Genomic DNA, 22,588 nt, shown 5'->3' with positions numbered 1-22,588 from the left:
CTTCTTTCCAAATACTCTTGCATTACATAGATACAGCTTTCACTCACCGATTTACCAACCAGCACAGCAAGCAGGCTGTAAGCTGGGGGCCAAACCTCTCCTAGAGATAATTATCATTGCAAAAGAATTGGAGGAGAGGAGCCCACCTTGCAGTCACCTCTCAGGTTTGTCCTCAAACCTCCCTGTTACTATTTTCAAAATCTTAACCAAATATACCCAGTGTTCACGCTGCCAGGTGCTTTCACAAATGCAGCATCTGCGAAATGTGTTGAGTCCCACCCAGGAGGGTACAGCCCATGTCTGTTTTGCAGTGCTAGCTGTCTGGCATCGAGTCAGGTGCTGGGGAAAGTTGGCAGCACGTTGCTTTGTCCTTCCTCAGCCTTTTTAAGTGCTGATGTACTGCTGCTATGTAGGGAAGGGGTCTCAGGCACGAGCCGTCCCACAGTGAGCGATCTCCTGTAGCTAGAAGGGGAGGAAAAGGACAGGGTCCCAGATGATGAATACCCCAACCATGGGCTGCCAAAGTGAGGTAGAGGTGGAGGAGAAGATTTCTGCCACCGCCCAGAATTTACATCATCTCCCCTGAGCTCCACCAGCCTGTTAACTGAAACGTTCAATATTATGGTATTTCTGTTGCTGTGATCATTTGTGGTATCAATTGCGTGAAAGATTCAAATGCTCTCACCCATCAGTTTCTGGTAGATGTTTTTCTAAACATCAAAGTGTGTTGTATCTTGGCAGTCTGCCTCTTTTGCCAATTTCAGAAGTCTCTTATACAAGAGTTGTGCAAAGCAGGCATTTAAACACTGTCGACTTGGCTCCAACTTTCACACCAAATTTAGTAGGACAGTTTTGCAATCAGTGTTTAATTAGCTGTGATTCTTCAGTCTCTGCTTCCAGATGGAGAACTGCTTAACAGTCACCAGTAGTGAAATTCCTCTAACAGCTGCAGCTGCCTGTATTATTCACCCCAGGCTCCCTCTGTGCTCAGTTAAGAGAAATAGGCACTTCTCGGGCGTGAGGTAACTGCTGCTAAGGTAGACAGATGAAAAAAAAATCACAAGGAAATCACAAGAGCACAAGTTGTGCTCTTCAAGGACCTGTTTCTCTTCATTGATTGTAAAGGAGACACAGATTGCAGTCTCTGCTGTCTCTCTGCCACATTCACATTATAGATAGAGCACACGTTACATCAACCCCTCTTCAGCAAAGCAGGGAAAAAAAAAGTATCTGGAGATACAATCTGTGTGAACTGCAGAAAAGTCCTTTCTTCACCACTTAGGGACAGTCTCCGACTAAGAGTCTGACCCCACAAGAGACCTGATTGGTGTTCGTAGCTGCTCTTTTCCTTATCTTTCCAAAATCAGGACATACCGAGTGTGTGCTGGCCTAGATTCTGTGTGTCTGAGTTTAGGTACTTTTACAAAAGAAGTTGCCTCTTCGGTTAGATCGAGATATTACGTGGTCTGATGCCCTCTGGAGGTCCTTAGTTTTCTCTGCTAACTCCTGGGATCCATCTGAGACAGCTGTACACTGAAGTGCCTGAACTAAATGGTGTGAATTCAGGCCACCCTGTATCCACCCCTAATGCCCAGGTTCTTTATTGTTCAGATTCCCATCTTCAGCATACAGAATTGTGTGACTAAAATGAAATCCACAGATAAAGTCTGGAAGAACTAAATTGTTGTAATGTGACCAGAATTTAAGAATGGTGAACCCTCCTCTGTTTTGTGCTTAGGTATTGCCCTTTTTACTAATGTTTTTCTCAAGGTTTGGATGGCCTCACTCCTTGAAGGTAAATTCAGATTGCTTGAATGCAGCTTTTCCGCTGGGAAAATAAGCTTGTTCAAAGACAAACTAAATTAACTACTACGTTTTCTGGCAGGTTCATTTTCATCATTCTTTGAAATTTTGTTTTTGCTTATTTCTTTCACCAAGAATTAATATCAGTGGAGAGAAACCAAAAGATCGATCATGGCACACATTGACTCCGATAGGAGATGACAGACTCTTTCTTTTTGGTGGACTGAGTTCTGATAATGTTCCTTTAAGTAAGTAACTTTAAAATTGTGATTCTATTATATGCTTTGATAGTAACTTAATATATTGTGCATATTTGTTGTCTTTCTGAAAACTGTTTACATGTAGACTATTATTTTTCCAGAATTTTAATGATGCTTGAGTATTTCTTGAGCCATTTTACCTTTTAAAGAAATGTAGGAGCACATTGTGCAGTACATTGTGCAGTACAATGATAACATTTAATGATCAAACTAATCATCCTTTCAAATCAAGGACAGTTTGATTAAAGATCAAGGCAAGAGTCTCTCACATTCGGATATGTGCAGAGGATAAATTTTGATCTTGCTACGAATTACAGTTAGAAGATTCAAATAATAATGTCGACATAATGTACATTTTTGGATGAATCATGTCCACAAAATATTAGATGGGAAGTAAGGTGGTCTTATTACACTGTGTTCCCTTTCTAGAAAAGGCAATCTTCTCATGACAAAATATGAAAATAGCTTTGAGTGTCACAGATGCATTCCATTGGGAGGGGACAGTTTTCAAAGGGACATTGACCTGCTTTTTAAGGGACATCGACCTCCTTTCTCAATATACCAAAAAGAAAAAAAAAAAAGTCTGTGTGTTTAAATTCCAGATCTCAATGCAGCAAGCTTTTTGTAACTGAATGGTTAAGTTTAAATTGCAAAGGTTGAAAAGATTGACTGATGTTTTTGTTATCTTTATATAATGTTCTCTTAGAACAGAAAGCTTTTGTATAAATAAAAAGAGAAGGTAATGCTTTGTCCAAGGAAAAAGTCCTAATATATGTTCTTATTTATAGGTGATGGCTGGATTCACAGTATTACAACAAATGGATGGAAACAACTTACCCATTTGCCTAAGAGTAGGCCGAGGTATACGAAAATAACACTGAAATTTAGACATTTCAAGTTAAGGAATTCTAAATTAAAAAACAGTGTTTTAAAACTACATTATAGAAATACTTTACAAAGCGAATGTGGCATGATTGAATAGTTTGCACTGTTCCCTCATGTGCCTCCATACCAGCTGAGGCATTATTACTTTGTGTTTGTTACAGCTGATTCTTACTTTCTTTATGGTGATTATTTGCAGTAAGAGATTCTGATGAAGGATCTGGGTGTCCAGTTAACCTGGTGGTATATAACCAAATGATTTTTGTATAAGAAAATGTATAGTGCTTAACTTTTGAGGAATTTAATAACCAAGGAGAATGACTAAAGTTAATTAACATTAATACATTTTTAGAAACATGAAGAAGACAGCAGTGAAAATGCTGATGCACCTTTTGGGAATTAGAAATAGCTGCTGTGTTTGTTTTTTTTTTCTCTGATCAGAAGCAACAAATTATGATTACAGTTTTTCAAACCTGAATTTAGTACTAAAGTACAGTAGCTAGATTTAAGCAGCACAGTAAATGGAGCTTTTTTTTATTTTGGGAACTTAACTGCCAACCAGAAAGACCTAGCTCTAGGATGTGTATGGCTGTACTGTCTCTTCCAGACCATAATCCCCTTTCCTTTCCAGTTTAAGAGCACAGAAAAAGATTATTTCTGTCTTTAAATAAAAAATAAGTTGCATGTTCTAAACCTGGGCATTATTTGAAAGCTGCCATTAAAAACAGATGCCTGCTGTACAGCTTTTATTTTTATCCCAGTCTTCGCAGCATTCTCTGTATTATAATGTGAATACTGTGGAAATGAATGGTTGTATATATTAAATATTCAGTTTTTCATGGAGTTCACTCAATATATTCATCCAGGTATTCTCAGCACAATTTCTTGTCATTCTTTTAGTGTATGATTCTAGTCTGACATTTGTATGCTTCCTGCCTTATGTTCTGTTTTCTATTACTGAAATATCCTTACGTCATTGAATTTTCTTCTCATTTTATTCTGTTCTAGGGCGTTCTTAAATATAGCAGCCACTGTTAGACCAAGATTTCTGCTTTCGTATATTTCAAACTATTTCAAGACTAAATAAACTCATACCTTAGGTTCACAAAGTATTTTCTTTTTATGATCAGTGAACTGACAAGTGAAGACTGACTGCCTTAAAAAACAAAGCACATAATTAGCAGTCACAACTCATACCTGTCTTCCTGTTCAGTTCTTTATACAGATGGTTTCCTAAAAGTTGACTGCTGAAGTGGACTGCCTCCCCTCAGGTTTTTAAGTTTTATCGGTGCCCCATGAAAAAGGACTGGGAAGGGACAGGATGTGCTCTCCTACAGGCAGCAGGCCAGGGACCTGCAGCTCAGCCTTTACTCTGTAATTACACAGGGATAATTCGTGCCTCAGGTGGTGGTGGCAGCTGCCTCGTGAGCCCCACATGGCTTACAGGCAGTTTGAGGGCAGATCCCATGCTGGGCTACAAAGAATAACCTCTGTTTGGCTGTGCTGGCAGGAGACTGCTGTGCAAGCCCCTGCCTTGCTGCTGCAGAAGCACAAACAGGGGTCCCCAGACTGATGCTGATTCCTCGGCTGGGGACTCAACCGCACACGCAGCCCCGACCCTCCTGGAGAACGGAGCTTTTTGGGTTCTGTGCTGATGCCAGTCGGCTCCCTCAGTCCTGCATCTTGTTCTCTGCCATCTCTAGCTCTTGGTGTGTGCTTTGGTAGGCTGAGGTCAGGTGCCTTGCATTGAGCTAAGCCTTTAAGTCAGTAAATGCCCCCCCCGCCACTGCCTTCCTTTTTAAAGGAAGATAATAACATTTTTTCAGGAAGTTTTGGAAGTAAAGGTAAAAGGAGCCATACCAAAAGTCTGCCTATATACTGAATTAGTTTGAACGAGTATGAAGTACTTGTACCATAATTATGGCCCTACACTTGCACAGGATTACTGCAGGGTCTCTGCAGACAAAAAAAGGTTTAAATCAGTTCTATTGCTCCCATGCTTTTAACAGTAGGACTTAATATGTAATGGCAACAATACTTAGATATGTACTTAAATATATTTCTATTATAAAAATACACTATGTATCATATATGCATTAGTATATTTTCCCAACGCTTCTGCAAAATTGATTCTCTCCTTATTTATTCTCCTTATATAAAGAACAATTCCTTTAATTTCTTTCAGCCTCCCTTTTTAGGAATTTCTAATAAATTGTCCTCCAGGTTATAGACCTGTAATTCTGGTGGAAAATATTTGGTTCTTTTGTCCATACATCATACTTCAGAAAGTATTTTGCATACCAGCTTGATATACAGAACAAAATGTGTGTTTAATGTACAAATTCTTAGTGTTTTCATTACAATGTAATTCTCTTAATCTATATTCTAGTTAGAAGAGCTGTATAAGAAGGTTACATTGATTCAGCTTCTGTATAATTTAAATAACGTGCTTTATTAGAATGTTTAGGTGATAAGTTAGAGCAGCTGTGAGAGGACATAAACTCTGTCAGTCTGTAGAAAAAAGCATCAGGTTGCAAGCTAGGATGTCAACAAAATCAAGGCAGGAAAGGCTCCCCAGTGTTCTTCGGTGACGAAGTCCAGGCCAGAGTTTTCCTAATGCAGATAAGGCAGAGACAGATCTATCTCCAGGTATGAGGAAGAGAAAAGGGTGGGATACAGTTTAGCTTAAGGAGAAGAGTGAATAATAACTGAAATGAATGGAGTAAGAAAGTGAGAGCGTTTACTTCTGCATGAAAGTTCTAGCTGTGTGTATTTTTTCATTTAAGTAAACGTAAAGGGCCAGAGCTTTGGTGATAATCATCTTGTGATACTTACTTCAGTGGTGATACACCAGTAGAAAAGGAACAGACTTTGATCTGCTGGCAATAAATCAAGCAAGGTGTAGCTACTGAAGCAGAATCATTGTTCTGGCAAGATTATATAAATCGGGGTTTTGGGTTTTATTATTTCTTGTACAATCTGCTTTTGTATGTACAAATTACTTGTGGGCATGATGAAAGTAATTGGTGCACAGAAAATGATCCCCGTGAGTCTTCGGGCTTAGAATGTAACTGCCACGAGGTAATTGGTGTTGTGAAGCTCTCATCCTGGTGTTCAGGGGCAACAGTCAGTACTAAAAATCCTGCAGTCTGAAAGCCAATAGAATTACAGTTATGAATTACAGAAACAGTGGATTTTTTTAAAGGCTGTTTTTGGCAAAAGCATGTTTTCTTAACTTTTCCACTGTAACATTTTTTTTGAGCTACTGATAAATAAGACAAGTTATATATAGGCATAATACAGATAGGTCAAACAGTGACAAAAAGATACTGGTCTGTATGGAATGTAACCATTCACCAAAACTGTCATGAGATGGATAGTCACATTACTTTTGTCCTTTTATATTGTTAAAGAATTGAATAATAACATTCTAATGCATTATTTTCAGATTTGAAAACCTTTGAAATAATGTCTTGGTTTTCTAAAAAGTAGGGGTTCCATTAGAGTACTCTGTGCATGTGCATCTCTCTTTCCCATGCACATTTAGAATCAATCAACCTATCTCAGTAATATTGGACAAATTAGAAACCTCAGAGATGCTTCACAACATAATCTTTGCAAAGAAATGATCAAACAGAAAAGAGAGACTCTCATAATCACTTCAGTCCTTTAAGGCTTAGTGCTTACTAGCAAAGACTGGGAGGTGTTCCTTGAGATACAAATTGTTAAAAAACAGCCTGTATTGTTTCTGCACCTCAAGAGCAACTTGTAAAACAAATTATTTAAAATTGTGAAATTCTTCTGGGTAAATAGTGTGAGATAATAAGACTTCAAGTCTCTGTGCTTAAGTAGTGGAATCACAGGATTTAGGAAATGTGACCTTTCCGTTTTAATTAAAAGGATCATATATCCTCGTAACAAAAGTTGTTTGAAAAGAAACTTGAATATGAGGAATGTAGGAAAGTCTGTGTGAGGTAATTAATAAATGAATAAACTTCCTGCTCCCCTGAAGCCCCTTAAAATATATAGTTCTTAGAATTGTTTTGCTGATAACACACAGCTGCTTCTTGTTAGTCAGTCACTAACCCTGTTTACAATTTTGTTGCTAGATTGTGGCATACAGCCTGCCTTGGAAAAGAAGGAGAAGTGATGGTGTTTGGTGGAAGCAAAGATGACTTGCATTTCATGGACACGGTCAGTAAACTGAGTAATGAAATCCTAGCTCTAAATAATTAGAGCTGAAATTAAGTTAATACAGTTGTTGATATTATTGGATTCATTCATATCATGCTATTGTGAAGATGTGACTTCAAGTGTTCCTGAGATGTAATTTAGGAGGGGTTTTCATGCCTCTTTTAGGGTCATAAAAATAACTTGATGGTCACATTCTTTAAAAATAATTATTTAAATATCCACCGCTTTAAATTATGTATGTGGTAATAAATGTTACATTAATCCAGAAAGTAGCAGTATTTCTGAGATAAGCTGTTTATCATTTTAATGTTTGTTTTCCTCTCTCTTTATCAGGGTCATTGCAGTGACTTGTTGATATTTCAGACTCAACCTTACTCGCTTCTCAGGTGAGTTGAAGCTATCAGTACAGGCAGTCTAAGAGTAAATTGTTGTAGCACTATGCTTTTTTCATGCACAGGTTTTAACTATTTAATCCCAAGTAGGCAGGTAAATATAAAATCACCTTCTCAATAAATATTTGAAACATGCAGTGTATGACTATCCGTAGCAGTTTAAATGTTGGTATTGTATAATACTCTTCTTGCACATGCATGCACAACACGTGTAGTGACTATGTTCATAGAACTATGACATCACAAGCAGCTTTTATTCAATAATATTTTTTGTCTTTAGGTTATAGGCCACTTACTTAAATCTCCTTTTTTTTTCTCTCCCTCTTCCTCAGGTTGTGTCTTGACTGCATTGGTAAAAACGCAGCCCTCTTAAAAAATCAAATACCTTGCTTGCCATCCAAACTTCTGCAGCAGGTGCTGAAAAAAATAACCTTCTGGGCTGCAGTTAACCACCGGCAAGAGAAGAAAGCTGAAACTGAACGACAATGTCAACTAAACACCACATGAACAATGGCAACGAAACTGTTGAACACTGGTTTATTTACACTGTACAGCAAAGTCTTTTGTTAGTGAACTTTACTAATGCTACAGAGCAACAGTATGTTAAGCTGAGTTTCTAAGTGAAGTTTGAGAACAAAGAAATCCTTTTTATGGAAGTCTTTTGTTTTCTGCGTTATAGGAAACTGAGAAAACTTGATTTGTATATATTGTTAACTTCTGCTGTTGTGGTCTTAATGAGACAGTCCATACAACTTGTTCTTTTTGAAGGTGACATGCCATAAAAATGTTTTCAGTTGACCAAAATGTGGCTTAAGTCTAAAAACTTAACTAGAGCCTTATCACATCAGCCTTTTTGGAAAAAAATAAGTTTAACACCATCTTTGGAAGACTCAGACTTGTCCATCCTGAAGAAGGTAACTGGAAGGTAACACCACCGAATCTTATTATTTGATTCCACTAGACTCTGTCATATGAATACGTAGTCAAGTGACAGAGCTGAGCATCGTACCCACCCCATGAAGGGCGATAGCTGAGCGGGGGACTTGAAGAGCACTGTAAGGAGCAGCATTACAGCTCGCATAGGAAAGCTCACATGCTGCTCATAATGTGGTTTTGCTATGTTTCTGTAATCAACGAGTCCTTTTTGAAATAGGTTGTATATTGTATTTTGGATGTGTAAAGTTTATATTTAATTCTTGTTTAAAAAAAAAATGCTTATTTATTGTTTAAAGAAGAGCATATGTAGTACTTGCTATTTTTGTTTCGAATACCCAGTTAACAGGAGCACAGTCATTAAAATTTTATAGAGTTGGAGACCACTTTTGACTGGTTTTGACATTTTTACGATCCGCAAAACCCCTTTGATTTGGGGGGGGGGGGGGGGGGGAGGAGTCTTTCGGGCTTATTTATATCAGAAAAGGGAAGTTTCGTGACGGGGTGTTGGAAGAGAGACGGCATTTTGCATGTGCTGAAACTGACGACTATTTACTGTTAGTTCGGGTGTTTGGGGGTCTGTAAAACCCCGGTATTTCGGCCGAGAAGGGCTTTGTCGTGCTATAAAAACACCTTAAAGTCGTTTTTTTTTTTTTTTTTTATGGCGGGGGCCGGCGGGGCAGGGCCCTGAGGGCGGCGGGGCCTGTGGCGGGCGGGCGGAGCGGAGCCTGCGCGGCGCTGACGGAAGCGGCCCCGGCGGATGCTGGCGCTGCGCGGCCCAGCTGAGGCCGAGGGGGCCGGGGGGCAGCGCCGGGAGGGCTCGGCCCTGAGGTAACGGGGCCGGGGGGGAGCTGAAGGGACCGGGAGGGGGCTGAGGGGGTCGGGGGGGAGCTGAGGGGGCCGGGGGAGGCCTCGTTTGGAGCCGCTGGGGGGTGCGGAGGGGGCGCTGCCTGAGGGGGGGCTTCGGTGTAAAGGCGGAGCTCTGAGGTGCGTGCCTCGCGGGGTCTGCTTCTGGGTGTCTTTAGATAATCTTTAAAAAAAAAATAAGATGGAGATTTTGGTATAAACAGGCAGCTGAAAACCTCGTAAATTTTTCAGCAATCCGCACCCGCAGCGCTGCTGGCTGAGGGGACAGCTTGCACCCAGAGCTCCCTGTGAGAGGCACCACAGCGCGGCCTCTCGTCTTCCCCTCCCCTGCTTTTCCCCGCTGGTTTTCGAAGCCCCTCACCGTGTCGTTCTGCGCACCTAGCACCCTGTCGACATGGCTGATGACAACGAGGACCTGCAGGCCGACGAGGAGCTCCCGGCACCGGCTGAGGACAGCTTCGAGCAGCTGGAGAACGACAGCCCCGCGGAGCGCAGCGGGCATGTGGCCGTCACCGACGGGCGCTGCATGTATGTCTGGGGAGGCTACAAGGTAGGTGGCCATTGCTCACAGGCACTGCGTGTACATCTGGGGGGCTACAAGGTACGTGGACATCACCTACAGGCACTGCATTTATGTCTAGGGGGCTACAAAGTATGTGGCTGTCACCCACGGGTGCTGCATGTACGTCTGGGGGCTACAAGGTACACCCCTGCTGCCTGTGGTGCTGATAATTGGGTCCCGTTAGTTTGGAAATTAATCTATAAAATTATCCCTCCTCTAGAGAAAAAAAAAAAGTATTTAACAAATTAGAATATGGCATTTAAGAGGTTCGAGTTACTGAAATAATCATGAGCGTTAAATACAGATCTCGGCACACAGATAACTTCTGTGGGATGCTACGTGTCGTTTGGCTTCCTTAACTCGTGCCCCTGTTGGAAGAGGAGGAAACGCTGTCTGATTTGAAGTGTGCACCATGCAAAATGGTGCTTTTATGTCCACCATTATCAGCACAGCTGTGTGGTGCACGTTAACGAGCACGAGTTGGTTGTTTAGCATAAGAGGGGGGTGTAGAGCAAGTAGCACCAAGCTGTCCTATGGTTTTGACAGCAATGAAAATTATTTGACAGCGATTTCAGTAGATAAACTAGCTCAAGATAAAGCTTTTGGTGAGTTCTGCATTTTGTGGAAGGGATGGGGGATGTAAAAAGAAGACTTTGGCTCATTCGTGCACCCTGTCCTCTTTGGGATACAAACGGGAGGATTAGCTTCTATTTGTATCAGTGTCTGCCTCTGCTGGGAGTTTGTGTGGTCCCCAGCAGAAGCTAAAATGATTTAATACCTGCTCTTTGGGGCTGCTCTGCAGGTGAGAGGTACAGGACTACAGCAGGCATTGTTCCTGCAGATTAGACATCTGAGGGGTTTTAAACGTTCGCAGGAGTCTAATTCAAGCATCCTTCTTTTGCTTTTTCTTTTCTGAACTGTTCTGCAGAATGCCCAAGTTAGGGGATTTTATGACTTCTATCTGCCTAGAGATGAAATCTGGATCTACAACATGGAAACTGGAAGATGGTACAGTAAATAATTAACTTAATAATTTTTGTGTTGTGGGGAAGAAAGAGAGAAGTTCTTAAATTGGTACAGAAACCATGCTGAGGGTCTGTGAACAGAGTGAATTTTCTGATCTCTTTATTCCCACGTATCAAACTGTTGCATAAATGTGTGCAGTGCTTCCAGGGTTGTTAGTTTTTGTTTGTTTCTTTTGTTTTGTTTTGTTTTTCTATGTGGAAAACAATTATGCTTTCACAGGGGTGAGATAGGTGAGGTGGGAGAGACAGCTCAGGCAGCCCATACAGGAAAATGTGATCAACAGCACAAAGTTTTTTTGGGATATCTGGTATAGGACATAACACCTGGAAATTGTACTTGAACCACTCACTGGGGAAGAGTGCATTGAGGGTACCGTATGTTTTTGTTTCTTGTCCTTTTAAGGAGTTGTTTTTAAATATTGATGCTGCCAAAGAAACTACTGTGTCTTCTTAGACCAGTAGGAACCTGGAAGTTGTGTGAAACCTGCGTGCCTGATGGTACAAGAGAAGGGAAAACGGTGCTCCAATTCTGTTCCTAGCTGGGGCCTTGCTCTGTGAGACCTGGCCCCCTCAGTGCTCTGCAGAAAATGCAGCTTCAGCACTGCTTGCAGTCACCAGAGTGGTTGAGGAGAGCCTTGAGCAGGGGGTGGAAGCTTTTCTTTGTGTTTACAAGCATTAAAAAAAAAAAAAAGGTAGCAAAACAGAAAGCCTCAGTTTAGACAGGTGCAGCCTCTTTGCCTGGGGATCTTTCTGGGATATTGAACAAGAAAATCACTCCAAACTCCTGAACTGGGCAGACGGGATTCCTCCCCCAGAAAACACGTGTTAATTAAGGTGGCCTTTCCCCACGCCACCCCTTCATCAGACCTGCCTCGTGCTGTGAATTGTTAAAGTGCACGGGGCTGCAAAACTCCTAACTGAAGGGTCCGCAGGGACGTGTTGTAATGAGAAACGTACTGGTAGTGTTATAAAGTTCCACTGCAGAGAAAATTGTTGTTGTTTGGTTTGATCAGATGTAATATTTTAAACTGTGCTTCTAGGAAGAAGAGTAAAACAGAAGGAGATGTTCCCCCTTCCATGTCTGGAAGTTGTGCGGTGTGTGTAGACAGAGTGGTGTACCTGTTCGGAGGACATCACGCACGGGGCAACACCAACAAGGTCAGTGGTTTCATAAACTCTTCCTCACAGAGAAGTTTCTGGTCGTTAGCTTTGGTCCCATTTCGTAGGAGAGAGAGGTGGACTTCTCAGTTAATTAATTCCCATCCAAAACAAGGAATGGATCATAACAAATCACAAAAGCATTTTCTTCTGAATCACTGGACAGGTTGAATCCTGTTTCAGAGCTTAAATGTCAGTAACCAGAGATGCTGAACATGCATCTAATCACCGTGCCCTCCATGGCTTCTGCAGGATAATATTTTCACCTCCTGGAAGCAGATAACCAGCTTTCTCATGCTGTCAGCAGTTTCCTCAGATGCGAGCTAACTGAAGCCATGTTCCTTTTGTGCTTGCCAGAGAGATTTTGACTAACAAAATATGGTGCTTAGCACTTGAATTATTTTTTTTTCCGTGCAAGTGATCGGCTGGCACGCTTTTATCAGCCTAGTTTTTAGTTTCTCTGCAACAGGTCAGCTAACCTGAAGTTTGGAAAACAAGTTAGCCTTCAGCTCTGCATCATTTCACATGGTGGTTGCACCCCTGTTGCTTTCCACCACCAAAGGAGCACCGTGACCTGTTTGGGTGGCGGTTGCTCTGAAGCAGCTCACCCCATAAATTGTATTGCAGTGGTGCTTGTGAGTTTGATTCCTCTGAAACCTGGGAATTTCCAGAGCTCACTGAAACAGTATCAGCAGGTGATTTGTAAATGCTTTGAAATGTTACTCACTCTTCTCTGGAGTACCTGAAAATATTTTGATGTTCCCAAAGTGGGGTTTAAAGTAAATGGTTTCGGTCTCGCTCTTAAATATAAACTGAAAGTAACCTGAAAGTAACCTGCTGCAATACTTGTAAACAGGCTGAACCAAACTAAATTTATGAAGTGTGAGTTGCTTCCTTCCTGCTGGGGGTATTCTGACACTTCAGTGTTTGCAGTGTTTATGTGTGCACCATCTCTCTCCATGTAAAATCACACAACACACAGAGAAGGGATGAGGCAATAAAAACATTTATTTTTGATTTATTTTTTTAAATTCTGAGACAATTGCTATATTATGCACGCCTTCATTTTATCCTGGTTCAGCTTCTGGATGGTGCCACTCAATGTTAATGGTCCTGTGACTTTTGTAAAAGAAAGTTTGGGGCTTAAGTCTGCAAAAAGACAAGGATCTTTAGATCCATATTTTGTTCCAAACGTTGTCAGTACTCTGTGCAGCTAGGAAAAGAACTTTTGTAGTGTTTCTGTACCAATACATGCTAATTAAAAGTAATTATTTTAACATCAGTCAGACTTAAGCTTTAAGCTAACCGTGTGGGTAAAAAACAATCTTTTTATTTTCTACAGTTCTACATGTTAAATTCCAGATCCACGGACAAAGTGCTGCAGTGGGTCAGAGTAGAGTGTCAGGGGGTCCCCCCTTCATCAAAGGACAAACTTGGCGTTTGGGTTTACAAAAACAAGTAAGGCTCCAGCAACGAAGTCAGCACAGCTGTCCTTGCGTGTGTGTGTGCTTTAATCACTCTTAGCCTTGTCATTGTTGTGTCTTTTTGTTTAAACAAGGGCTGCAGAAAGATTTCTTGCCTGCAGCACATACGTGCTCCAGGAAGATGCTGGATTTGTTCCCCAGCCAGCCTTTTAAAGCTGCTCTGTCCTTTAACTGTTGATAAATGGAAAACCTCACTCCCAGTTTGGGTACGTGTAAGCTGCAAAGTATCTGGGTGAGTCACGATCCGAACTGTGGGCTCCTGACAGGCAAATCTTCCACAGTGCATTCTCAGTACATCCCTGCTTCCTCGTAGCAGTGTTGTTCCCCTTGGCAGTTGCATCTGGATTTATTCTCCCAGAAGCCTGCTGTAGGATTCCTGTTACATACAGAAGGCAAACTTTTGGCCGTGTCTTGTGGGGCAGCTTGTTCCTGATAGTCCAGGAGCAAGAAGCCATTTCAGTCAAAAGCCACGTGTGACTCTCAGCGCCGCACAAGCTCCGTGCTGCGTGTTTTGTGCTGGTTGCGCAAAACCAGAATGCATGGGATGATCTGCTGGCGATGTTATCCGACCTAATGTGCTGGAGTGGTGTCCCAGAGATGCCTTTTGGCATCGCGAACCTTGGAAAAGATGAGGAGGACAAGGAGGAGGTGTCGGAGCCAGATGAGCTGACACGCAGAGCGTTGCCTTGCAGCCTCCCCCTGCTCAGTGCCGTGCTAGTCCCTGCAGGGAGCTGCGGGATGAGATTGCTGCAGCCTCCTGGCGCTGGGGACAGGCTGAGGAATGCCCCTGCTGTGGTGGCTTCCCCCTTCCACCAGTGCCCTGCACCCGGTGCTCAGCAGTTTGGGGGCAGAAAGGGATTGTCTGGGGGCAGGCAGGAGCTTTTGGCTCTCTCCTTGGGCTCAGGGCTGGTTTCTCGGGGGCTTTCCAGCTTCCAGAGAGCAGGACCCAAAAATCAGCAGGTGACAGCTCACATGGCCAGACCCGTGCCCTGCAGGAGGGCTGGAAGGGCTGCTCCCCACGGGGCAGGGCTCTGCAGGCTGTGAGCAGGCTCGTGGTGCTGCTGGGGCTGAGCTCTGCTGCGAGCAGGCAGTGGTTGGGGCTTCTACTTCTTGTTTTCAGCTGGCAGGGCTCGGAGGCTCAGCATCACGTCGTGCCGGGGCTCTGCAGGCTTTTACTTGCAGCCTTTGGAGACCCAAACGTAACGTAAATCACACTTAGAAGATGACAGGAAAGGAAGAGCAGCTGCAGGAGTGCTCTCAGGAGCTACTCTTCGGGCTTTGAAACAAAACAGGAGTGCAACGAGCAGTGTCTTGCCCCAGGAACCCGAAACCCTCGCAGGCAGCTCCAGTGGCTGTGGGTGCATTGTGCCTCGCGTGGCCGCCCTGCCCTGCCCAGCCCAGCTCACCCAGGCAGCACAATCCCATCCCCGTGCTTCTTCCAGGAGTGTCTGTGAGCATTTTGGGGTCAGGGCAGGGAGCTGCAGGCCTGGGAAGGGTGGAGGCAGGACCCTTCAGGAGCAGACCCCGTAGCTGCCCCGTGGGAGCCCCGGTAACAAAGGCTGGAGCGCAGTGAGCAGGCGGCAGGCCTGGCAGCTTCACAGTTGGAACCAGAGCCAAATTTGGAAGCCTGGAGCCTGGAAAACACCTACAGAGGGATTTACCGGGGGTGGTAGGGTCGATGAGGCAAGAAACAGGGCCCACACCTGGAAAACTTGCACTGTTGACATATTGGAAGCAATGAAGTCAAAGGGGCTTCCCTGGTTTCCCTGCCTTCTGTTTGAGCCCAGCCTTTACAGGGCTTTACTTGCTAGCACCAAATGGGATAATATTTCTAACAGACCTTGTGGCTTGTTTTCTTTCAGGCTAATATTTTTTGGAGGCTATGGCTATTTTCCTGAAGGGAAGCAACGAGGAACTTTTGAATTTGATGAAACCTCTTTTTGGGTAAGTTAACTTCTCCCACCTTTGTGCAATTCCCGTTTAACCTCTAGTATTTCATTAGTGCTTATTAAATCTCGCTTCTTATTGAATATTATTCATTATTTTTAAAGAATTCAGGTCTTCCAAGAGGGTGGAATGACCACGTGCATGTTCTGGACACTGAAACTTTTACCTGGAGCCAGCCTATAACGACGGTAATTACTCTTACACCAGTTGTTTTCGTTACAGCTCTGTGTGCCATTTCTCTTCTCATTTCCCCTGAAAATACACATGGCTCTCCTAGGCTGGAGTTCACTGATTTAACTTGGTTTAATTAGAAGAGGTTGCTGATAAAAGCAGCCTCACTGTGGGGCGTTAGCAGAGGCTGTCCCAGCCCTGGTGGCTGTGTGCTGCAGATGTCCCAGTGCCTGCTGTGTGCTCAGCTAACCCGCAGGACAAAACGGGCTTACCCGGTCGTATCCTGCCTGCTGCAGGGTCCCACCTCCAGCTGCCACCTCCCAGGCATTATTTTAGAAGATGTGGTTAACTGTACCCAAGCGAGAAGCATGTAAATTCACCCAATTTTTTTTTTTTAATTTTATTTTTTCACTTTCCTGCTGCGCCCCGCAGCCTGGTTTATAGGTCACCAGCCTTTAACTGCCAAGCGAGCAGTCCTCTGGTGCTCCGTGATCCTGCCTCCTTCAGGGTATATAAACCAGTCCCCGAGTGTCAGGAGTTAAAGAGTTCCTTCTTTGTGGAAGGGCTCCCTGAAATGCCTGGTGCTGGCTGGCGGGAGGACACGAGAGGCGCCTCGTGGGGTCACGAGATGGGGCGCTGGAACAAGGGGACTGTGTGGAGCTGATCTGCTTGCTCTGGTGCTGTGAAGTTTGTTTTCACCTTGGATGATTCCTGATCTGCTGCCTGGGAGCCGCTGTGTAGCTGTGGCTGGTGCTCTGCCTCCCCTCCTGAGACAGGCAGCCTGCCTGATCCAGCCCTGGGAGGAAACCAGGAGCTAAAGCTTAGGGCTCTGTGACCTGGGCTCTGCTCCCTTCTCATGCTTCCCGAGCGAGCTGTCTTAATCCCCCGCACCTTGCTTATTTGCCAGCAAAGTGTGGCTGTTAACTTCTCTCCTCTGCATGGGTTCTGGGCGGTGTCAGCTGTGTTTGCAGCCTTCCTACAAGCTGTTTGTGGGAAAGGACTGCTAAGAGAAGGGTTCAAAACACTGTCAGTAGGGCTTGCTTGGAAACATCCACAAAAAATAAAAGCTCCCTGCTTGCCTGCTCAGTGGCATTCCTGAGACCACTTAAACCAAATTTAAGTCATTTGTTTCACAGAATCACAGAACGGGTCAGGTTGGAAAAGGCCTTCATGGATCACCAAATCCAATGATCAACCTGACCTCCCGAGTCCCACCACTAAGCCCTGTCCCTCAGCATCTCTTAAATACCTTCGGGGTGGGGACCCGGACTGGGCAGCCCGTTCTCTTCATGCTTGGTGAAGAAATTCTGCCTCAAGTCTAGTCTAAACCTTCACTAGCCCAACTTGGCACAGTTATTGAATGCTTGTTTACATTATTTACCTGATCCTCTCCTCTCCAAAAACAAGAAACTTGCCTTTTGTTTTGCTTTTTCTTTAATTTTTTAATTTTTTTTTTTTGCTCTTCATTATTTTTCCCGTTGGGTTGCTTTCTTTCATGCTTCAGTAGCGCTGTTCTCCTGGGGAGCTGAGGAAAACAAAATGTCTGGTTCCCTGTCAGCCTCACTGCAGTGTGACAGTTCGGTGCGTTCCGCTTGGGTGCTGGATCACGGGCAAAGCAAAACACGGTTATTGCAAACAGACCCCGTGTGAAGTGTCCCAGGAGGACTCAGGAACAGGCAGTTGGAGTGATGCTGCTACAGAATTGGAAGAAATCAAATTAGAGTTAAATAACTCCTTGCTCACATTACTGAAGAATTGCCTTGTCTTAGTGCAGAAGGATCTCAATTATGTCAGAAGAGTAATTTACCAAAAAAAAAAAACAAAACTGATTCATTGTATCCCTGATTCATTGTATCACTGCCTTGTTTAGAGTCTGAGGTCCTCTGTGACCGTCTGAGCCCTCTTCTAAAAGTAAAATTTGTACTTTGAGGCATAAAAAGAAAAAAATATTTTTTTAATGAGTTTTCTGATCTTCCAGCCAGCAAAAAAAGCAAGTTTCTGAATGCAAAATGACCTGCTGCATGTTTTTTCACTCCCTGTTCCTTGTTGACCTTAAGTCTGACTGTAGTTCAGCCTCTCACCTCCTTGGGTGGCTGACGTGTGGGAAACTCTCTGTCTGTGTGTGAGCTCCTCCCTTTCCTTGACCCACTGCAGGTTTCTATTGCGATGACATCGCCTTTCTTTTGTTACTGTACCAAATGTAACCTCCTTCTTTCACTTTTTCTGTCCCCAGGGTAAAACTCCGTCCCCGCGAGCAGCCCATGCCTGTGCTACAGTTGGGAACAGAGGCTTCGTGTTCGGTGGCAGATACAGAGTAAGTCCCAGCACGATTTACCAGTGCGCTGCTGCAGCACAGATGGAGAATTTCAACCTCGGTCTGCTTTATTGTAGGAGTCCCGAATGAACGACCTTTACTACCTGAACTTGGATACGTGGGAGTGGAATGAAATGTAGGTACTAAAACTCGAGTTCTTTTATAAAGCAATATGAAGACGTCATTTTTATCTCCTTCTAATCAATCCAATGAAACTTAGCGAACGCCACTGTGGGTAAACTCAAGTGGAGCTGAGCCTCCTGACTTTGCTGTCAGCAGTTTCCAAGTACTGATAGGAGCAAAACTCTTTTACCGTGTCTAAAGCAATAAACTCGCTGGTGGGTCATGAACTGTGCACAGTATGAAGTTGCATAGCTCAAATACCTGAAAAACAATGAACAGGAAAGAAGAGCAGCGTTTTATCGTAGCCCTTCTGTAATTTATGGTGCTTTTATTGCAATACAGAATCACGCAAGGCATTTGCCCGGTCGGCCGATCCTGGCATTCTTTAACACCAATTTCCTCAGATCATCTCTTTCTCTTTGGAGGATTCACCACAGACAAGCAGCCATTAAGTAAGTCATTCCAGAAGGATTTTGTGTTGTCTTTGTGTTCTTGAATAGTTATGCACAGGCCTGAGTTATTGCCTAGTCACCGTAAATTCTTTTCACATTCCTTCCACGTACTTGTGATCCGGCTCCTTATGGTCACCAGCTCAACTGGCAGAGTAGGAGTCGCTGCGTGTGTTGAGACTCTGCTATTTGTGGCACTTCGGCTGCTCTAAAAATGTGTCTAATGCAAATTGCAATTAGTAAGAGCTTTACAGTTCTCCATCTTTCCCTCCTGACTTCACTCCTATAAACCACTGTTAAACTCCTGTTTTCAGATAGCCAACCCAAAATTTTGCAGGGTTTTACCTGAAAAACTTAATTTAAGAACAAAAATAGACTGTGTTATACCAAAGCACGTGTTTACTGCAGCAAACGTGAGAGACCTGATATAATACTGCTTGTATTTGGGGTTCTGCTTGTTTCCAGGTGATGCTTGGATTTATTGTATCAGCAAGAATGAGTGGGTGCAGTTTGAGCATAACTATTCTGAAAAACCAAGGTACGATACACACTTTCTTGGGAACGAACACAAAAAAAAAAGTGAGGAAGCTTCCTCACTTGGGCTGTGAGAGAGAGGATTCACATCCCTCCTCACAGCACTCGGCTGTCTTAACCATACAATACCTCGTAGCAGCAGTTCCAGCCCCAGGAACGCTGATGTGCTGAATCTGTGCACACAATGGGAGATTAACACCACCGTACAAGTGGTGCGGGAGGCAGCGTGTAGCTCAGAGCCTTGTGAAACAGCCAGAAACACGGGGATTTGGGGCTTGGTGTGCTCTGGCTGAGCTCTGAGCACCAGCACAAGAGCTGAGCAGCACCCGTGTGCTCCTGCTGGGCCACCAAGCACGCGCTGCTTTGCGCGTCCTCGCTGTGGCTGGCCCTGTGCATGCCCAGAATGTTTTTGTCTTCCGTAAAGACCTGCTGGGCAAATTAGAGGTGATGACCAGCAATTTAAAAGCATCAAAGCTACCGTGATGCATGCGTGTGGCATCAAAACCACCCGTGTCAAGTTAATGTGCTCCCTCTTGTCTGGGGAAATGCTTTGGTTTGAGGTTAAATGACCTGGAGCAGTGGCACTTCCCGCTCTGCCCCTCTGAGCATAAACTCCTGAACTGCTCAGCTCTGCAGCGCGGTGGCGGAAAGGCAGCCTGGCAGCTGGAACCTCCACGTACAAACCCCAAACAGTACAAATCCCAAACACGGGCTTTTGGGTGGGGCTGGGTTTTTGTGTAACGCCACGCTCTTGTTGGCAGGTTGTGGCACACCGCCTGTGCGAGCGAGGAGGGAGAGGTGATCGTCTTTGGGGGCTGTGCCAACAACCTACTTGCCCATTCGAAAGCCGTAAGTTTATGTCGAGCTTTTTCCCTTCCTGTGCAGCCCGGCCCTTCCTGCAGGAGCTGTGATTTCTCAGCGCTCCTGCAGGTTTGAAATGCTCACAGGCAGCAGCGCAAAGTACCGAGGCCTGGCAGAGGTGCATAAACAAAGCTCTGAGGGGAAATGTTTTGCTGCTTTTCTAGAAAACGTCGTTATTCAAACAAACTGTGACTGGCTGTCCCTCAGGCTTGTGTTTCACTTGGAGCCTGTTCTTATCCCCTGGCTGTTTCTTCAGCTTTGCCCTGTGCCTCTCACCAGGATGTTTTCAGGGAGGGCTGCTGAGAACGGGCTGGACGTTGAGGGGCTCTCCAGCTGGAACAGGGGAGCGCTGGGGGCTGTAAAATCCCCCCCCTGGCTGGAAGGGGCACAGCAGCACCTTCTGGTGGCAGGAGCTGTGGGCAGCAGGTGGCAAACAAGAGCGGTGCAATTCTTGGTGCTCCGTGCCACGGGGTGCAGGCAGGATGGGAGCAGACGTGGAATCATTCAACAACACGCCCCTGTTCCCCTTCAGCTCTTCGTATAAAATGGCCCTTGGGCTGGTTTTTAACCCAGCTGTAGTTCCCTGAGTGCTGATAACCACAGGCGCTGTAGGATTTGGTGAGCAAGTTCATCATCAGCTTGTCTGCTGCCTCTGTGGCTTACATGAACTCTTGCTGTTTGCCGGGGTTCCTTTGTGCACGAGCCTTGGCTTTTTTGGCTCCTGCTGTAATAATGTGAATCCACATCGTCAAACTGCTCCTCTCTCCCTCCAGGCTCACAGTAATGAAATTCTCGTGTTTTCGCTACAGCCAAGATCTCTTGTAAGGTAAGAAGGCAAGGCTTAAATGTTAAACGGTTCTGTCCCCTTCTAAACAAACAGTGCAGGCCTAGTGCCAGAGCTGGTTTTTAGGGTGCTAAAATACTTGAAAACATTTCTTCCCCTAAAGATGAAACCACAGCAGCCAAGTATGAGGCTAGAGTGAGATTCAGGTGTATGCATTTGGTGCTAAAGATGAGAACAAGCCCTAACTCACTAGCTGTAAATAATTAGCTTAGTTTGCAGGCCTTGTTCAAATCCACGTTAACAACAGCTGCCTATTCCTTCTCCCCAAGGCTGTGCCTCGAAGCAGTCATTTGCTTTAAGGAGATGTTGGCCAGCTCCTGGAATTGCCTCCCCAAGCACTTGCTGCACAGCGTCAATCAGCGGTTTGGAAGCAACAACACCTCAGGCTCCTAAGCCCTCTGCACTGGCAGTGTGTGGATGAGCAATCCTGAGCTGTAGTAACTGTACCGAGTGTGGCAAGCGTTAACCCTGTATAGATGACGTAGCTGTCCTGTAGGTAGCTGCTTCCCGCCTTTAAGTTGCATGTGAATGGCCTAGAGAGAACCTATTTTTGTGTAAAGATGTTTGCAATAAATGTATTTAATGCAAGTGGAGGTGTATCCTGTGCTTAAGCTTCAGCTAGTTCTGGGTTTGGCCACCTTGAAGTGTTTGTGAGGGCCAGCCCCACGCAGGGAGAGGAGGTGTGCATGCGTAGGGATAGTTTTGGGGCTGTGCAGGCAGTGCAGAGGCACACCACGGCCGTGGAAGGGGAGCGTGGCTTTAGTCTAGGCTGAGGAGTGCCGTGATGGGCGAGGCCCGTTTTAGTCTACAGCATTAGGAAAGTGCTTAACATACTTTTTGCCACAACGAGTCAAGGTCAGAGCAACAGGATTTGAGAATTGTACGTTATCGGAGTTGGTAAACTGTTGTAAACCTTCAGATGTTAAAGCACCACTACTCTGCTTGTTCCTAGTTTGTTTTTTGAAACTCTTTTATGTCGTGGAACTTCAATTGTGAACCTTAGGTAGCAGATATTCTGCCCTGAGAAGTGTAACTAAAAAGTGCTTGAGCCTGTTGTCAGCTGTGTCAGTAACCCGTGGAGCTCACCTGCAGCCGGCCCAGCCCGAGCCCCCGCAGACTGCAGCAGGGTGCAGGGCCGCTGCGAGCAGCTGTGCGAGCTCAGTGCCTGCCGCTGGCAGCTCAGCAGCCCCAGCAGGGGACAGCTGGGCCAAGGAGCAGGCTGTGCTGCTGTGGGGAAGGGGTTAAATCATGTTTAAGCTGTCCTCAAAAAAAAAATATAAATCAATAAACAACTGACTTCTAGAACAAACAATTCCTGTACTGGAGTTCTGTGCTGATTTCTTGTGTAAGCTTTAGCTGCGGCTTCAGGAAGCGCTGAGGGAGGTGCAGACAAGCACCAAGATGCACTTGGAGAGCTTTGGGGGCTGCTGATACAGCAAACGCAGCGTTGTTTTGACCCGGGCTCCAGCTCTTCCCTGTGTGCTGCTCTCCTACGGGGGTGAGAATTACACAGCAGGGAGCAGGGAAATGGCTACAGCTGGAACTGGGCTTCTTATCTCCTGGCAGCTGAGGGTATGTTAGGGGAAAAACGTGCTTCTGTCTTTCCTCAAGTAAAGCACTCTGCCCTGAACCTCTCCTGCTCCCACTAGGACCCCCAGTCCAGATTAGGAAGAAAGAGAAGAGCAATGCTGTAAATTAGGAGTAAATTAAGGGCTGCCTTTGCCCACAGCTATAGGGAAAGAACACTGAGCTCCCAAATTCAAAGCACGAGAGAAGAGACACCTC

General features: G+C 44.7%; 2 protein-coding genes across 4 annotated transcripts in view; both read left to right on the top strand.

The window, feature by feature from the left end:
• KLHDC1 (kelch domain containing 1) overlaps positions 1-8,850 on the top strand; it is a 28,342-nt gene extending 19,492 nt beyond the window's left edge. The window contains exons 9-13 of the mRNA XM_084521526.1: positions 1,939-2,051; positions 2,852-2,924; positions 7,055-7,139; positions 7,473-7,525; positions 7,864-8,850. Coding sequence (XP_084377652.1) covers positions 1,939-2,051; positions 2,852-2,924; positions 7,055-7,139; positions 7,473-7,525; positions 7,864-8,038 — 499 coding nt within the window. The 3' untranslated portion in view covers positions 8,039-8,850. The remainder of the gene's footprint in view (positions 1-1,938; positions 2,052-2,851; positions 2,925-7,054; positions 7,140-7,472; positions 7,526-7,863) is intronic.
• A 306-nt stretch (positions 8,851-9,156) lies between these two features.
• Positions 9,157-22,115, top strand: KLHDC2 (kelch domain containing 2). Of its 3 annotated transcripts, none has more exons than XM_084521524.1 (14): positions 9,157-9,295; positions 9,714-9,881; positions 10,822-10,901; positions 11,959-12,076; positions 13,419-13,534; positions 15,423-15,504; positions 15,612-15,695; positions 17,912-17,992; positions 18,070-18,128; positions 18,458-18,567; positions 19,030-19,102; positions 19,860-19,947; positions 20,733-20,785; positions 21,073-22,115. In XM_084521524.1, exons 2-14 carry the CDS (start codon positions 9,726-9,728, stop codon positions 21,194-21,196), a joined length of 1,224 nt encoding a protein of 407 aa, XP_084377650.1. In that variant the 5' UTR covers positions 9,157-9,295; positions 9,714-9,725; the 3' UTR covers positions 21,197-22,115. The 3 variants fall into 3 exon arrangements, with proteins under 3 accessions (XP_084377650.1, XP_084377649.1, XP_084377651.1); XM_084521525.1 differs by having other exon boundaries at positions 9,169-9,295; positions 9,563-9,881; XM_084521523.1 differs by lacking the exon at positions 20,733-20,785 and having other exon boundaries at positions 19,860-19,977; positions 21,051-22,115.
• The last annotated feature ends 473 nt before the right edge of the window (positions 22,116-22,588 follow it).

This window comes from Aythya ferina, assembly GCF_964211825.1.
Source record: "Aythya ferina genome assembly, chromosome: 5".
NCBI classification, from domain to species: domain Eukaryota; kingdom Metazoa; phylum Chordata; class Aves; order Anseriformes; family Anatidae; genus Aythya; species Aythya ferina.
The sequence above is the reverse complement of the archived record's forward strand: the minus strand, read 5'-3'. Positions and strand labels throughout refer to the sequence as shown.

What these genes read in the sequence shown, in the direction of transcription:
- KLHDC2 (XM_084521523.1), top strand. Translation starts at nt 9,726, where the DNA reads ATGGCTGATGACAACGAGGACCTGCAGGCCGACGAGGAGCTCCCGGCA. An exon ending in AACATGGAAACTGGAAGATG is followed by an intron (nt 10,902 to 11,958) that starts GTACAGTAAATA and finishes CTGTGCTTCTAG; the next exon opens with GAAGAAGAGTAAAACAGAAG. An exon ending in CACGGGGCAACACCAACAAG is followed by an intron (nt 12,077 to 13,418) that starts GTCAGTGGTTTC and finishes TATTTTCTACAG; the next exon opens with TTCTACATGTTAAATTCCAG.